This window comes from Schistocerca americana, chromosome 2, assembly GCF_021461395.2.
Source record: "Schistocerca americana isolate TAMUIC-IGC-003095 chromosome 2, iqSchAmer2.1, whole genome shotgun sequence".
In the NCBI taxonomy this organism is placed as follows: domain Eukaryota; kingdom Metazoa; phylum Arthropoda; class Insecta; order Orthoptera; family Acrididae; genus Schistocerca; species Schistocerca americana.
Window position 1 is genome coordinate 917,760,754 of NC_060120.1, and position 18,022 is coordinate 917,778,775.

The 18,022-nt window shown below is 36.6% G+C and overlaps 1 protein-coding gene across 1 annotated transcript in view; it reads left to right on the forward strand.

The window, feature by feature from the left end:
• The window catches only part of LOC124595663, a 172,194-nt gene that overhangs the window by 142,299 nt on the left and 11,873 nt on the right, over positions 1–18,022 (forward strand). Inside the window, exons 12-14 of the mRNA XM_047134507.1 lie at positions 594–800; positions 6,008–6,154; positions 6,364–6,518. Coding sequence (XP_046990463.1) covers positions 594–800; positions 6,008–6,154; positions 6,364–6,518 — 509 coding nt within the window. The remainder of the gene's footprint in view (positions 1–593; positions 801–6,007; positions 6,155–6,363; positions 6,519–18,022) is intronic.

Consider the following 18,022-nt stretch of genomic DNA (forward strand, 5'->3'; position numbering starts at 1 on the left):
TATAAATAACTTTTTCATGGAGAAAGGGAGAAATGCATGAGAACATTGTGAAATGATTTTCTTTGAAAAGTGCAGTACACCAGTGTTGAATGAAATTGTTCATTTTATTAGTAAATGAAGCCAAGCATTTAATAAATAATGTGGTAACTGGTACCCAGAATAATGAGCTGGCATCCTAATTTGTTGTTCTCTTAGTGTCACTATGTAACAGATGTGTTTTTTACATGCATACAGACTTCAGACTTACCATATTCCTGACCGAGCGAGGTGGCGCAGTGGTTAGCACACTGGACTCGCATTCGGGAGGACGACGGTTCAATCCCGTCTCCAACCATCCTGATTTAGGTTTTCCGTGATTTCCCTAAATTGCTTCAGGCAAATGCCGGGATGGTTCCTTTGAAAGGGCACGGCCGATTTCCTTCCCAATCCTTCCCTAACCCGAGCATGAGCTCCGTCTCTAATGACCTCGTTGTCGACGGGACGTTAAACACTAACCACCACCACTTACCATATTCCTGCCTGTGTTGAGGAAAATGTTTTATTTGAATTGTTTAATTCTTTCTTAAATCAAATGTGGTACTCTCTGTTCACAGGGGATACTGGATTTCAACTCCGTACACTTTTGGAGACTCACATCAAGTCGTTCTTCCAAAACATGTTTGATGAATGGAAAGAGACTGGATCAGCAGGAGGACCAGCTCCTGTAGTTTTGTTTGTGCCTAATGGTGCTGTCAGCATAAGTGATTCAGATCTGAATGCAGCTCAACAGGCAGTCAATAATTTCTGGAATAATATGCCAGGTAAATGGTAACTGAGTACAAAGAAGGCATTTTCAGTACTTTTGTTCTGAGCTCTAACCCTATTTGTATATTTGTATGTAATAGTATAGAATAGTATACAATATTACATTGTACATGTAATAGTATAGAAGAGTATGCAATATTACATTGCATATTACACTTCATTTCTGTCTGACTGAACCTCAACTACGTTGAAGATAAAATATAATAATGAACAGAATTCTTTTTATAGGAGATTATTATTTTCTGTTCTTTATCCAGCATCAATGTAGTATTTCTCCATAATACTTGTTAGAAAGATAAAAGCAAGAAAGCAAAATAAAATATTTCAAACATATGTTGGACATGTAAACTTGCTTCTGAGACATGAGAAATATTTGACTACTTACCCTTATTCAGTTTTGTTGAACCATGACAGAAAAATATGTGGTAAATAGGCGAACAGTTATATGAAGTCTTCTTTACATTTGGCTAAACTCACTATGTCATCTATGAAACTCAATACTGGAGCGTATCCTCCTTGTACTGGTACTGGTCTGAATTGATTTTGGCAATGTCTTGTATGAAACTCAAAACTGATGCTGCTCCTGTGAAAAAACCATAAGATCAGTACGAAAAATTCCCTGATTTTATAGTTCTTCCTAGCACGGTTTATCTCGATACTACGTTCTTACTTGACCTATCACTTAACTTCATTCTGTTTTCTTCTTATAGACATCTGATGTGACTGTATGAGCAATAAGTGGCACAAAAGGCAGTCAGTTCAAACAATGGGTGGTGACAGAATTAAGGGAATATTTTAGGCCCTTGTGGAGAGGGAAGACGTGAGAGAGGAAATACTGACATAATCCACAATTGGCAGTGTCAACACAACTTGCAATATTTAGCTTCACTGCACAATCATGATACAACTACTGCTAGGTTGCAGCAGCAATGGAACAACAGGACAGTCAGCTTTAAGTGTTCTGGACTGAGCCAATATGTGATGAAAGGGTCGAGCTGACACCTTTTCTTGTGCCACTTATAAATCAGTCTCGTCTTAACTCAGCCTTGTGTTTTAGCATGTATTCCTTATGTACTGCATTCCATAACAATATTGATCATCAACCTTTAAATTCAAACACTAAGTCGAAGAATCAAGGCTTGGCTAATTCTTTTTGAAAGAAAATTGTTGGCAGGAGAAAAGCCTACAGAAATCTGGAAAGCTGAATCCTTTCCTCAATATTAAAATATTTAAAATATAACAGCCGTGCTTATCATTCACAACGCTGGTCCTGGACAACAGGACTCAATTTATGTCAACTCAATTCGAGGCTTTCCATCACCAGAAGGGTGGCCACCACCCCTTTTCACCCTACCTCCACCATGGAGGCTGAGCTGATGGTCCACACATTCAAGACCCAGATGCAGAAGGCCTTGCAAGCATCATTGAGCAAGGATGCCTTGTACAGCTTCCTTGTGACATATAGATTCACTCCTGTCAACAGGATCAGCCCAGCCAAAATCCTGCTCGGTGCGAGCATGCTCATCCTCCATATGGGCCCACCTTTGTGTAGGCCCCCTGTGTGTGGGCACACACATTCAGCTGGCATCCAGGTTGGATGCAAAGTTTCATCATAGGCCATGGGGGAAGTCAGCTGTTTGACATTTTGGCCAGAAACACCTGCCTCACCCATCACTACAGCCATGACTGCTGTCACAATCAGCATCCCCACCCTCATGTTTGCTTCTGACCCCCAGAACATACAACAAGGTCACTGCCAGATGGATCTCTCAACCTCTCCACATGCTTCTTACACATTAGTACGTCCTCTGCCCTCATGCCCCCACTTGCTGGTGGGTGGGTAAGGGGTTCACAGTTTGGGAGTGCATGGAGACGGAACCACTCCCTCCATCCCAACATTGTCTTACCCCATGGCACCAGAGCAGTCTACTGCCATGGGAATTTTGCCACCTGTGCTACAATCATTCTGGCTTGGGCCTCTGGGTGGGGCCAGCCCCAAACTGATTGTTCTGTCTGATGCCACTCCACCCATCACTTGCTGCCGATTCTGACACATTTTCAGCCCTATGCATTGATTTCAGGAGGTAGCAATTTAATATCTCCATCAGAAGACAGTGTCGATAGCGGCTTGAAGGTGTTAAAGCACAGGAGTGAAGAGCACTGCCATGAGTGTGAAAAGCAGTTCATGCGGGCTCAGCCAGTGACAGAACTTGGCTAAGCAAGCTACCATGGTTCAGGTATAGTTTGCCACATGTGTAGTTACCGATCAAATCTAGCCTGTCCTAGAGTTTTCTGGTTACTGCTATTGGCCTTCCTTCTCTGAGTAAATCTTTGTCTAACAATAATATCTTTCCGTGTCACGCAACATCTTCTTATCTTGTAGTTCTGAGATGGGCGTTCACTACAAGTAGTTGGAAGCCATTACAATACTGCAAAAGCTTCTCTCCATGTTCATTTATCAGCTCCAATTAGTTTGCCTCTCTTTCCTGCCACTATTATACTGTTCAGATTACCAACACTATAGGATGTTTATCCTCCATTATCAGTGAATCAGTGGAAATATGACTGTCTGAGGCCCTTATCAATCAGGATGGTGAGTTACTGTTAAATACTGTATGGATCTTCTGATAGAAAAACTTTGTGCTCTGTGTAACATCACAATTTTGTAGGATGGAATGTAACAATACAAGAGAAGGAAAGTTGCTACACACCATATAGCGGAGACGCTGAGCCGCGATAGGCGCAATAAAAAGATTCACACAATCATAGCTTTCGGCCATTAAGGCCTTTTTCAGCAGTAGACACACATACACACATGCACACACACACTTATGCAAGCACAACTTGCACACACATCTCATTGTGTGAATGTTTTTATTGTGGCTATCGCGGCTCAGCATCTCTGCTATATGGTGAATAGCAACTTTCCTTCTCTCGTATTATCACAATTTTGTAGTTTTCCCTTGTGAAGACAATCAATCTGATGTTGAGGAGGCAAACTTTCATCATGGAGACTGGTCAGAGCAATGCAGAGATCTGCAGTAGCAGTACACCCACTCAAAGTAATGCACACCCAGTGACCACTGGATATTCTACTGGTGGGGGTCTTAAATATGGGAACTTAGTGAACTATTTACAGTATACACCTGAGGATGGTCAGAAGACTCTGCACCAAAACAGAAATGCCATGACAGCAATATACTAACATCTGTCAGTTCACCCAAAATTTCATGAGCTTCTTAACAAATATTATTAGTTTCTAATTTTTTTTTAATTCTGTCTATTTCATGATCAGCTTTAGATGTGAACATTTAAATTCATAAAATGTTGGTTGACACTGGCTTCAGATTAATCCCAAGAAGATTAGTTTAGTCATTATGTTGGTAAAAGTTACTTATTCCATAGCCTGCCTTCTGATTAATGAAATTGCAATACCATAGATAATGCTGTTGCTGTTGTGCTGTAATCACCTGAGCCTTCCTCCCACTTCACTTAGCTAAGCCACACTAATTTCACCATCTCCATTTTTCTCTTCTAGTTTATTCATACTATTCAAGCTTGTATCATCCCATGCCTCTGCTTGTAGAATGTTAAACTTATTTGTTGTTCATCTGATAAACTTTTCTTGGTCTGTTCCCTCATACGGACTGAAGGCAAGCCCTAGTTTATCTCCTATATTTTTTGCTAAGGAAAAGGGTTGTAAACAAGACAGGTGAAAGATTGTAACTTTTATTGGTTGTTGACATTTGGTTATACTACAGTTTGATTATTAGGTACCTGTTATTACATGGAAAGTAAAGTATTAACATTACTTTTGATCCAGAAATATCAAGACAGTGGTAAAAATCTGGTTCTGGAAATGGATATTAGCACAATGGACCATTTGCAAAGTGTTAACAAACTTATAGACTGGAGTACTGAGTATGAATTATAACTGATGGTTACGAATTACTACTTTCGTTTGGATTTATAGGTTTCAAAAAGGTTTTTGCTTCAGTTTCAGTGTAATTTGTACTGACAGCCCTTGAGAAACAAGACAATGAGCCAGGCAATCTGAATATACCAAAAGAGATATGGGTCATTGCTACATCTCACATCAAAATTCATTATGGTAGTGAAAATTCCAGTGCTGAAAGACAAATATGAGCAAAACTATTCCCAGTGGACATAGAGGATTATTTTGTAGAGGAGTTTTTTTCAGAAGGAAGTATATGGGTTAATGGGACATATTTGAATGATATTTTTTGATACTGTATTGATTGGCTCTTCTGCAGATGAAGTTCAACAACAAACAGAAAAACTTGACTACAGAAGCTTCAAAGCATGTCTGAAAGTCATTTGTAATCAGACTAAAACAGTTAATAACCAACATATTGAAAAGAAAGAGAACAAATTAACAATGAAACCGTAGGACCAGTCAACAATTTGTTTGTATTTTAGATAGTGGAAATTAAACTACCAGCAGACAGCAAGAAAACAGAAGAGTGAGAATAGCCCAAGCTACTTTTAGTAAATGAAACAGGGTTTTCAAAACAAAGCTCCACGTGTGTCATAAAGAAAAAGCTTACAATTTCAGTGTATTATCAGTTTTAATTAAGGCAAAGAGATATAGACTTTTATTGTGAAAACCATTGGAAAACCAGTGTTGGCGTGCAAGCATCAGATATATGCATTTTAGGAATTACTGGGAGAAGGAGGGAAGCATACATATGGATTAAAAGAATGACTGGTATGGACAAAGTAGCTATGATCATTGTGTGAAAATAGAATGGAGATGGATGGGACATGTAGCCAGATAAATGGATTATTGGTACACCAAAGAAGTCTTTATTGGATTCTGTGAGATGAGCAAAGGCCGATTATCTAACAGGTCGTGTGTAGATACCATTTGCCAGGGCAGCATAAATGCTTGTAGCTGAAGGTAGTAGTACAGTGAGCAGTGAACAGGTGGCCTTTATCCAATGACTTGTATTAGAGAGCCACTGCTATGAAAAGGTAGAGTCACTCAGGAAATTGACTACAGAGCATTTAAAACAACCAGATTCTCCTTTAAAGAAAAAAGTATTTTTATAATTTTCCTGTTTGTTATGATTTTTATGTTGTATTGTAGAACATTATGGAAGTATGAAACTGCTTCACTGATTCACTTTATCTTCCTAAATGACAAGTATAGAGCATTTATGTTTGTTTTCTGTTTCTTCAGATGTTGCATTTCGGTATATGGTAACAAGTGGGGCAGACCGTGTTCAGTCACTTGTTCTGTCACAAGAAGATGTAATTACTTATACGATGCCAACTACCAGAACTGAAAAACTTGATCTCAATGCTCTTGATACAAGCTTAAAGAAAGGTAAATTAACAGTCAATTTGTACCTCATAAACTTTTACTGCTGATCTATTTATAACACCTTCTTTCCCAAGTATATTATTTCTTAGTTCTTGATCATGAATTCCTTATTAGAACTTAGAAAGTGAAGAAACAGTGAACTTAATAAGATTTTACACTCTGACTTTGATTGCATTATATTTTTAGTATTGATTATATTTCTTTCTTTTTAGTGCACAAGAGGATTACAAATTCCATCTGCAGCTATAATAAAAATACACAGTCATACTCATCTGCAGAGTTTGTTGATTATGTGCAGCTAGGTTATATCAGCTATTATAAAGTAAACTCGAAATATCTTTTTGGTGCAAGTTCAGTCCGTATAAAGGTAATTTGTAATTTTACTATTTGTTTCTTTAATTAATGCAATTTTAATACTTGTTTCTTTAAATAAGTATTATTGTATTAACTGTTATCTTAAAAAAAGCCACAAGTGAAAAAAATTGTCTAATTGTGGAATGCTCGTACTTAATTTTTAAGTGCACCATTGGTGTCTCCCAACTTTTCATTCCACTTGGTTCTCCAGGCATTTTTTATTATTTTGGCAGTTATTGTTCTCATTGTCTCACATATTTTCAGTTTCTTTTATTTCTTAGTTGTCTGTCAGATCTGCATTTTTCTTCTAGACTCAACAGCTGCTTCACACTCATTCACCAATCATGTATTCTTCTCTTGCTTCCTGGAGCCATTTATTCTGATTACACTTATATCATGTCCCAGTTGAGTAACACCTTGTTAAGAAACTTGGGTTTGTCAGGCTCTGGACAATAGTACACAGTAAGAGGGTGGCAGATTTTAAGTTATTGTTAGTAAAAACTTGAATCAATCTTGGTGGACACCAATGAGACTCTTTTGAATTAATATTATTACTATGTATTTCTGGCTGGCAACTTCTTCCTCTTATTGTTATTATTACTTCTTTACTTTCTCAGACGTTAAGTCTGGTTAAAAATGGGACGTGACGCGGACCTTGATCAAGCGTCACTTCCTTTTAACTGTACGGTATATGTTATATTGCATTTAGGAACTTTCGGGTAATTGAACATGTATCAATAATTACGGATTTCTGTAATTGTATATATAAGTTTGGATGTAGCTGTATTGTATTGATGTAATGGTGGATATTGTGTGGTATGACTCCTGTAGTTGATAGTATGATTGGTATGATGTCAACTTTATTCTGATGCCACATGTCCTTGACTTCCTCAGCCAGTTGGATGTATTTTTCAATTTTTTCTCCTGTTTTCTTTTGTATATTTGTTGTATTGGGTATGGATATTTCGATTAGTTGTGTTAATTTCTTCTTTTTATTGGTGAGTATGATGTCAGGTTTGTTATGTGGTGTTGTTTTATCTGTTATAATGGTTCTGTTCCAGTATAATTTGTATTCATCATTCTCCAGTACATTTTGTGGTGCATACTTGTATGTGGGAACATGTGTTTTATTAGTTCATGTTGTATGGCAAGTTGTTGATGTATTATTTTTGCTACATTGTCATGTCTTCTGGGGTATTCTGTATTTGCTAGTATTGTACATCCGCTTGTTATGTGATCTTTTTGGTAATCAATGTATGCGTAGTGTAGCGACCTTTGTTTAGTTTTAGCTTGAAATGTTGTTTGCAAAGTCTGCATTTATCTGTTGTGGTATTGGGATCTTTAATAATATGCTTGCTGTAATATCTGGTGTTTATTGTTTGATCCTGTATTGCAATCATGAATCCTTCCGTCTCACTGTATATATTGCCTTTTCTTAGCCATGTGTTGGATGCGTCTTGATCGAGGTGTGGCTGTGTTAGATGATATGGGTGCTTGCCATGTAGTGTTTTCTTTTTCCAATTTACTTTCTTCGTATCTGCTGATGTTACATGATCTAAAGGGTTGTAAAGGTGGTTATGAAATTGCAGTGGTGTAGCCGATGTATTTATATGAGTGATTGCTTTGTGTATTTTGCTAGTTTCTGCTCGTTCTAGAAAGAATTTTCTTAAATTGTCTACCTGTCCATAATGTAGGTTTTTTATGTCGATGAATCCCCGTCCTCCTTCCTTTCTGCTTAATGTGAATCTTTCTGTTGCTGAATGTATGTGATGTATTCTATATTTGTGGCATTGTGAACGTGTAAGTGTATTGAGTGCTTCTAGGTCTGTGTTACTCCATTTCACTACTCCAAATGAGTAGGTCAATATTGGTATAGCATAAATATTTATAGCTTTTGTCTTGTTTCTTGCTGTCAATTCTGTTTTCAGTATTTTTGTTAGCCTTTGTCTATATTTTTCTTTTAGTTCTTCTTTAATATTTGTATTATCTATTCCTATTTTTTGTCTGTATCCTAGATATTTATAGGCATCTGTTTTTTCCATCGCTTCTATGGAGTCACTGTGGTTATTCAATATGTAATCTTCTTGTTTAGTGTGTTTTCCCTTGACTATGCAATTTTTCTTACATTTGTCTGTTCCAAAAGCCATATTTATATCATTGCTGAATACTTCTGTTATCTTTAGTAATTGGTTGAGTTGTTGATTGGTTGCTGCCAGTAGTTTTAGATCATCCATATATAGCAAATGTGTGATTTTGTGTGGGTATGTTCCAGTAATATTATATCCATAATTTGTATTATTTAGCATGTTGGATAGTGGGTTCAGAGCAAGACAGAACCAGAAAGGACTTAATGAGTCTCCTTGGTATATTCCACGCTTAATCTGTATTGGCTGTGATGTGATGTTATCTGAATTTGTTTGAATATTAAGTGCGGTTTTCCAGTTTTTCATTATTATGTTTAGAAACTGTATCAATTTAGGATCTACTTTGTATATTTCCAATATCTGTAGTAATCATGAGTGGGGTACACTATCAAAGGCTTTTTGGTAATCAATGTATGCGTAGTGTAGTGACCTTTGTTTAGTTTTAGCTTGAAATGTCACCTCTGTATCTATTATCAGTTGCTCTTTACATCCTCGTGCTCCTTTGCAGCAGCCTTTTTGTTCTTCATTTATAATTTTGTTCTGTGTTGTATGTGTCATTAATTTCTGTGTAATGACTGAAGTTAATATTTTGTAGATTGTTGGTAGGCATGTTATGGGGCGATATTTAGCTGGGTTTGCTGTGTCTGCTTGATCTTTAGGTTTCAGATAGGTTATTCCATGTGCAAGTGTATCAGGGAATGTGTATGGGTCTGCAATGTAACTGTTAAATAATTTAGTTAGATGTGAATGTGTTGAGGTGAACTTCTTTAGCCAGTAATTTGCTATTTTATCATTTCCGGGGGATTTCCAATTGTGTGTAGAATTAATTGCTCGGGTGACTTCATGTTGCAAAATTATCACTTCAGGCATTTGTGGTATCATCTTGTATGTGTCTGTTTCTGCTTGTATCCACCGTGCATGCCTGTTATGTTGTACCGGGTTTGACCGTATGTTGCTCCAGAAGTGTTCCATGTCTGTTATGTTTGGTGGATTGTCTGTTTTAATGTGTGTGTTATCTATTGTTTGGTAAAATCTCTTTTGGTTTGTGTTGAATGTTTGGTTTTGTTTCCTTCTATTTTCACTTTTTTTGTATCTTCTAAGTCGTTTGGCCAATGCTTGTAATTTCTGCTTCTTTTCATCTAATTGCTCTATTGCTTCTTGTTGTGAGATTTTACCTAACCTTTTTCGTTTTTTGTCTGATATTTCATTTCTTATAAATTGTGTTAGCTGTCCGATGCCTTTTCTCAGTTTTTCTATTCTGATCTGTAGCCTGTGTTGCCATGCTGGTTTTGTGGGTTTCATCTGTGTATTGGTTTGTTCTGATCTCTGCTTAGTGTGTATATTTAGTGTAGTGAGTGCTCCTATACAAACCAGTAGTTGTAACTCTTCCATAGTTGTATTTTCATTTATTTTGTTGTGTATGATTGTGTTGATAGTTTTTATTGTTGTTTCGACTTGTGGGTTATTTGGCGGTCTATGCAAGAATGGTCTGATGTCTGTATTTGTGTCTTTGTATTCTATATATGTCAGCTGAAATTTCTCTTCTATATCTAACACGTGTGTCTCTTTGTGTTCTATTTGTGCTTGTTCTGGTGGCTGTCTTAAGATTTCGTTTTCCTCTGATTGTTTAATTGATGCGTGTTGGTCTTTGTTTGTTTGCTCTGTGATGTTTGAGTCCATTACTGTATTTTCTTCTTCTTCTGATTGCACATTATTTTGTTCCAGTATTTCTTGTACTTGTTGTTTGATGTTTTCTAATTCTGACTGGGGTATCCTGTTATTTTTGATTATTACACGGATCTGATCAGCTAGTCGTTGTTCTGTTAAAAATTTTAATTCCGGGTATCTGGTAATAAATGTTGTGTATAATTGTGATCTGTATCCAGTTGTGTTGGTTCCTAGGTTTGTTGCTTGGTAATAACAGAACATGAGGTGTCGATTAACTTCATCTGACCATCTCATCCTCTGTCTTTGTTTTCCTTCTAGGGTGGTTGCAGGAAGCATATCCTGTAAAACACCTCTATTTGGATTTAAATCATTTTCCAGTTGGCTAGCAGTGTTGTTACCATTGTGGGCGGGCATAGGGTTCAAGCGTCGTCCCCAACCATGATGGCGCTTGTCTGAGGCTTCTTTAGTTCTGTCCTGAACTAAGTAATCACACTAAAAGGGGGGTTAGCCCTATTAGTGGTTTGTTCTTTTCGTCGCCTTTTACGACTGGCAGAGGATACCGGAGGCCTATTCTTTTCCCGGGCCTCCACGGGGTTTATTATTATTATTATTAAAAATATTATTATTATTATTATATTCTTTGTTACAATGTGAACAACTTTCCACGTGCTAGATGTATTAATGATGCACAAGAAGTCAAGTAACTACTCATAACATTAACAAGAAAAGCAAATAAACTGATGTTGAATGTGGATTCCATGTTACCTTTTGCTATGCACTTCACTTTGGTTTTAGAGTATAGATGTAGTTGTAGAATGTCAGCTGGTGAACAGTCCTGTAAGGCTAAGAAAACTAGTATTTTAATTACTTATACATACAAATTGCTTATAACCTCTGGATATTTATTTACTTCACCCTGATGAACACATCTTAGGGAGATGAATTCTAATTTTGACTCCAGATGATTATGAACCACAAACAGGCTGTCTTATCATAGCTCAAGCAACTACATAAAAGCATATATATACAAAATACTGTTGCCTGTTAGCAAATTTATAAGAATTAGGATTTATAGATTCCCACTGGAAACATTTTGGGTGTTTCCAGAAAATCAGACAAGACAAATAAAAATACAAAATTTTTCCACTTAGAAATGGCCTCCCCAGCCATTATTCATAATCACTCACAAGAGAGAACACAGACACTGATACTGGGATATTAGGAAGAAAACACCATTAGATTCTCAGCAAACAGCTTTAGCAAGAGCTTAATAAATATTAAGGGCGGTAATGCATGTAACAGATAATGGATCAGACAACAATTCTAAACTTAATGAATTTATACAATAACATATGTAGTATCTGAGCTATGGGATGGCAACTCAGTTTATGGAGTAGATAGTGGGGATGGGTAGAGTGCAACCTAGATGCTCTTGCAGAAATTTATTCAAACAACTGTGGATCCTCACCAAGCCATGCCAATACATTTTTTCACTAATGAACTTTGTGAAAACTAATCATACAATGTACAGGTCAAACAGTGACTATCATGATCATGATACGAGAAGTAAACATGATCTTCCCAAAAATGAACAAATCCCTGCATGATGTAGAAAGGAGTACATTATTCAAGCATGAAAGTACACAATGAATTTCCAATTTATGTTAAATTAGTGATTGGGGATAAGACTAAATTCAAAAAACAGCCAAAACTGTATCTTTTGAATAGTTCTTTCTATTCTGACTGGGTAAGGCTGTACATCAATTGTTGACAGTCCATCTTATATGAATTAGATTGTTAGCCATATCCTTTATTTAACAATTATTACTAATATAATCTATGTTGTTATTTGAATACTTGAACCTCATTTATCTGTTTACATATGATTTAGATTGTAAGTCTCATGACCATTTACATGTAGCTATTAATGTGATAATCCGACATGTTCTACATTCTATCCATACACTCACATCAAGGATCCTTGAAATTCAAAAAGAAATAGATAAATAAAATAAATAAATGGAAAGTTAATCCAACAGCAATAGAGAGTTTTTTAAACCTCGTCAAAGAACAAGAGTGGCAGGATGTTTATAGTGCCGATAACATAGGTGATAAATATAATGCTTTTCTTAACACGTTTCTCATGCTCTTTGAGAGTTGCTTTCCATTAGAACATTCTAAATAGGATACTAGCAGTAATAGGCAGTCCAGGTGGCTGACTAGTGGGATAAGGATATCATGTAGAACAAAGCGGGAATTATATCAAAATATTAGAAGCAGTCACATTCAAGCTACAGTAGCCCATTACAAACAGTGCTGTTAGGTGATTAAAAATGTTATTAGGAAGGAGTATGTGGTATTCAAATAGAATAGATACTTCACACGATAAAATTAAAATCATATGGTCAATTGTGAAGGAAGTGTCTGGTGAGCAGCACAAGGTCGACGATATAAAGTCAGTTCATAGTAAAAATATTTCTGTTATTGATAAATCAGATATATGTACAATATTTAACAATCATTTTCTGAACATTGCTGGTGAATTTAAAAAAATTTAGTTTCTACAGGGAATCATATAACTTTCTTGGCAAATGCCTTTCCGAGATTATGACTGAAATACTCCTCTGTGATACAGACAAGGGGGAGATTGAATCAATAATAAAACCACTGAAGACTAATGACTCTCATGGATGGATGGAGTGCCTAGCAGAATATTAAAGTACTGTGTTGCACATGTTAGCCCTGTGTTCTAACATTTTAGACGACCTGGAGTGTGATGCGAAATTGTATTGCCCGCAAAATTCACACCTCTCTCAAATCAGTTGACTTACGTGGTATGCACAACCGATCTTCTTCTCTGGATAGCCAACCACACCGACCTCCAAAAAAACTTCTTCTCCAAAAAATACTGCTGGTTAACAGGATTTATAACTCTCTCTCTCTCTCTCTCTCTCTCTCTCTCTCTCTCTCTCTCTGTCTCCATGAAATAAGTGGATACTCGGAGAATACTTTTAGTTTAGTCTTGGTGTTTGCAAGTCAACCAATTCATCTAGCATTAGACTTGATTAAATTCATTTACAATAGTATAGTTTTTACAGCCACATAATTTATTAACACGTATTGCTTCTAGCAAGTCCAACACATTAATTATAATTAATATTTTTTCAATTGTTCTTTTTACTCATTACAATAGTCAACACTATAAAACACCATAAGATACATAAACACTCCTTGTTCTTCCAATACGACTTCTGTGGCACAAGCAGCAAACACTTGTCGATGCCGTTCGTCCGTTGCGTCTACCTTGTGCTCATGACTCCTTTCCAGCCTGCGCACACAAACATGTGTCACACAGTATGTACATTCTCTCACACTTATTTTTAAAATGTCATGTGTTCAAGACAGTAGAAGGATGAGTAGTTCTAGAATTTATGTGGAAATTCTCGAAGCACTACAGTATTTAGCCATATTTGTAATTTTTCCTTTAGGAATGGTCAGTTTCCCAAACGGTTAAAGTACTCAGTAGTAAAGCTGCTGAATAAAAAGGGAGAAAAGGATACTGTAGACAATTTTAGGCCTATTTCTATGCCATCAGTGATAAAGTTATTGAAAAGGCTGTGTGTGTAAGGATAATTGGTCATTTTATACTACATGATTTGCTATCAAATGTACAGTCCAGCTTTAGAAATCATTTAACAACTGAAAATGCTACTTCCTCTTTTCTCTGTGAGGTAATGGATGGGTTAAACAAAGGGTTTCGAATGCTAGGCATATTTTTTGATATAACTCCGGTGTTTGTTTGGGTTGATCACAAAATATTGCTCCAGAAGTTGGACCTTGGTGGAATACGGGAAGTAGCTCACAATTGGTTCACCTCTTACTTTAGCAACAGACAGCAAAAAAATCATTATTTACAAGGTTGAGAATGGCTGTGATGTGGAGTCTGAGTGGGGTATGGTCAAGTTTGGGGTGCCCCAGGGATCAGTTTTGGGGTCACTCCTGTTCTTTATTTATATAAATGACATGCCCTCTAGTATTATGAGTAACTCTAAAATATTTCTGTTTGCTGATGACACTAGCTTGGTAGTAAAGGATGTTGTGTGCAACACTGACCCCGTTTCGAATGACCTAAGTTCATGGCCTGTAGAAAATAAACTAATGCTAAATCACAGTAAGACTCAGTTTTTACAGTTTATAACACACAATTCGAAAAACCTGACTTTTTAGTTTCACAGAATGGGTATATGATTAGTGAAACTGAACATTTCAAATCTCTAGCTGTTCAGATAGATAGTAAACTGTCATGAAAAGCCCATGTTCAGGATCTTGTTCAAAGACTTTATGCTGCCATTTTTACTATTCAAGCAGTATCGGAAGTGAGTGATCATTCGACACAAAAATTAGTCTACTTTGCTTATTTTCATTTGATTATTTCATATGGTATTATATTTTGGGGTAACATTTCCCATTCTAAAAGGATATTTTTGGCTCAGAAACGGGCAGTTTGGGCAATAAGCGGTGTAAGTTCATGAACCTCTTGTCGATCCCTGTTTACAAGTCTGAGTATTTTGACACTGGCTGCTCAAAATATATATTTCCTTGTTAACAATATTAGCTTATTTCCAAGAATAAGCAGCTTTCATTCTGTTAATACTCGGCAGAAATCAAATCTGCATTTGGATCGGACTTCCTTAACTTTTGTGCAGAAAGGTGTGCAGTATACTGCTGCATCCATTTTTCAATAAGCTACCACTAAAATTAAAAAATCTTAGCAGTAATCTACGTACTTTCAAATCAAAACTGAAGAGTTTCCTCATGGGTGACTTCTTCTATTCTGACAAGGAGTTCCTTGAAAACTTAAGCTGATTCTTGTTGTATTGTTGATTGCGTTTACTTAAACTTATGGCTTGACTTTTTTCAGGTTCATAAACATTTTATTTTTATCTGTTATTACTTTTATTTTCTAATTTCATGTACTGACTTGTTCCATGAACGTGGAGATTTGCTCCTCAATTTGGTCACACAGAACTTAATGTGTAAATAAAATAAATAAATAAAATAATACATTTATCATTAATAATTTGCAAAGTTTAAGTTCAATTTGCAAGGATCTTAATTATTTTATCAAGTTGGGGGAGGAGGGCAGTTACCATCCCGTTGTTCACTCTGGGTATGTTCTTGAATTTATGTCACATATCAGCTCTGCTGCAATTTTTGCACAGTATTTTATGTGGGTGTGACCACCAACAAGCTGTTCACTGTAACGAAGATGTGCTTCTTCATATTTTCATTGCACAGTGAATGATCAATTAGATTTTAGTCATGTAACTGCAGAAATTCTATTTCATCTAATATTTTGGTGAAAGGCATACACTGCAGTCATGAGCGGCACAAACTCACTGGTGCCGGTGTCTGTTTGTTGCATTTCTATCCTATGTATGTGCTGGACCCCTCTGAAACATCAGCCACCCTTCTCCATCTCTCCCTCTCATTCATTGCCTCCTTTCCTCTCTCACCCACTCCACCCAACACAACTCATATGTGGGTGTGTGGGTGTCCTGTAACTCAAAAGAGGGTTGTCCAGAAGCTAGCAATGTTTTCAGTCATATTTGTGTACTGATGACTCAATTTGTCTGTTATGCTGTGAGTTTTTACCTTTACCCCTAAATTATTTACATTATAACTGATAAGTTTAATAATCACATCCCAAATTTCATAGAATCTGTTATTACTGCAAGCTCAAACAAAGGAGAAGTACTTCAATATTTAAGAACAATGTGGAAGACATAGTTTCACACTCGATGTTTATGTAGAAGAGACTAAGAGAAAATAATATATTTCTACAATATTTGAATTATAAAGTGCACACCAACATTCACAAAATACCTGGATAACAGTACCAGTCATGATTGTGCTGAAAACTAACTAAATGAATGTTCTGAAGACACATCACGTTAATGAATAGTTACGGAAAATGAAATATACCCTTGTACATCATATCTTCCTTTTCCAGATTACATTTTCCTTTCTCTTTGTTCACAGTAGAGCTAAGAAGAAATATATTGTTTGATGCCGCATATGATAGAGAATCCCCATAATTTGCTTAAATGCTTGACAAGAAAGCAATTTTTGATGAAATAAATTTTTATTAGTGGCATAATAGTAAATGATTTTTATCTTTTGTTTATTTTGGTATTACACAAACTTAGATTTACCAATGTCACATTACAGCTTAGATATTTTAGTGATATAGTCTTTTTTTTGTAATCTTTTAGTAAGTTATGTTATGTTTTCTGTTGTGACAGTCTGTTTGTAAAGGTTAGCTGTATATCAATAGGCCTATTTATATTTTAGAATTACAGGTTGGCTGAAGGGCTGATAATTACTTACCTTCAAGAGGCTAAATACAAGTATTCTAAACACATTTAAATGCAGAAAAATCTATTATGTAACTATTTTGTGTAGATGGTGCTGGACAGCTTTGATAAAGGCTAAAAACTACATTGTAAATAGACAGCTATACTTCTTTAATTTTACCTTTTTGCTGTTACTTAATAAAAATAAAGAAGTACAGCTGTATATTATATGAAGTAATATTAAACTGTTACCTAACCATTTGTTCCTTCCTCACACACTGATATCAGATCGAATCTCTCTCACAAATCTGCCTCACTGATTCTGATGTGCTATCAGCCTGGTTTTTAGGCAGTTTTCCACATCTGCTAAAGTAAATGACAGTCTAGTTCCCACATCTCACTGCAGATACAAAGTGAGCAAACACTTTGAAAAATATTATCACATTGGAACATGCAGTTACACCAGATGCAAACAGAAGGGGTACATTTATCTCTCCCATGAGGAAGCTGGCAGTAGATTTAGAATTCCTTTGGGAGTGGTGACACCATGATAATATGAGGCATATTCAGAAAGTAAGTATACTAGATGTTTTACATTAGTTTAGAAAAAGTGTATTTGAAAAAAAATTACGGGATATTGTTTATATACAGGGCTATTACAAATGATTGAAGCGATTTCATAAATTCTCTGTAGCTCCATTCACTGACATATGGTCACGACACACTACAGATACGTAGAAAAACTCATAAAGTATTGTTCAGCTGAAGCCGCACTTCAGGTTTCTGCCGCCAGAGCGCTCGAGAGCGCAGTGAGACAAAATGGCGACAGGAGCCGAGAAAGTGTATGTCGTGCTTGAAATGCACTCACATCAGTCAGTCATAACAGTGCAACGACACTTCAGGACGAAATTCGACAAAGATCCACCAACTGCTAACTCCATTCGGCGATGGTATGCGCAGTTTAAAGCTTCTGGATGCCGCTGTAAGGGGAAATCAACGGGTCGGCCTGCAGTGAGCGAAGAAACAGTTGAACACGTGCGGGCAAGTTTCATGCGTAGCCCGCGGAAGTCGACGAATAAAGCAAGCAGGGAGCTTAACGTACCACAGCCGACGGTTTGGAAAATCTTACGTAAAAGGCTAAAGCAGAAGCATTAAACAGGAGATTGGAAAACCGATGGATCGGTCGTGGTGGAGATCATGATCGACAATTCATGTCATGGCTTCCACACTCTCCCAACTTAACCCCATGCGATTTCTTTCTGCGGGGTTATGTGAAAGATTCAGTGTTTAAACCTCCTCTACCAAGAAATGTGCCAGAACTGCGAGCTCGAATCAACAATGCTTTCGAA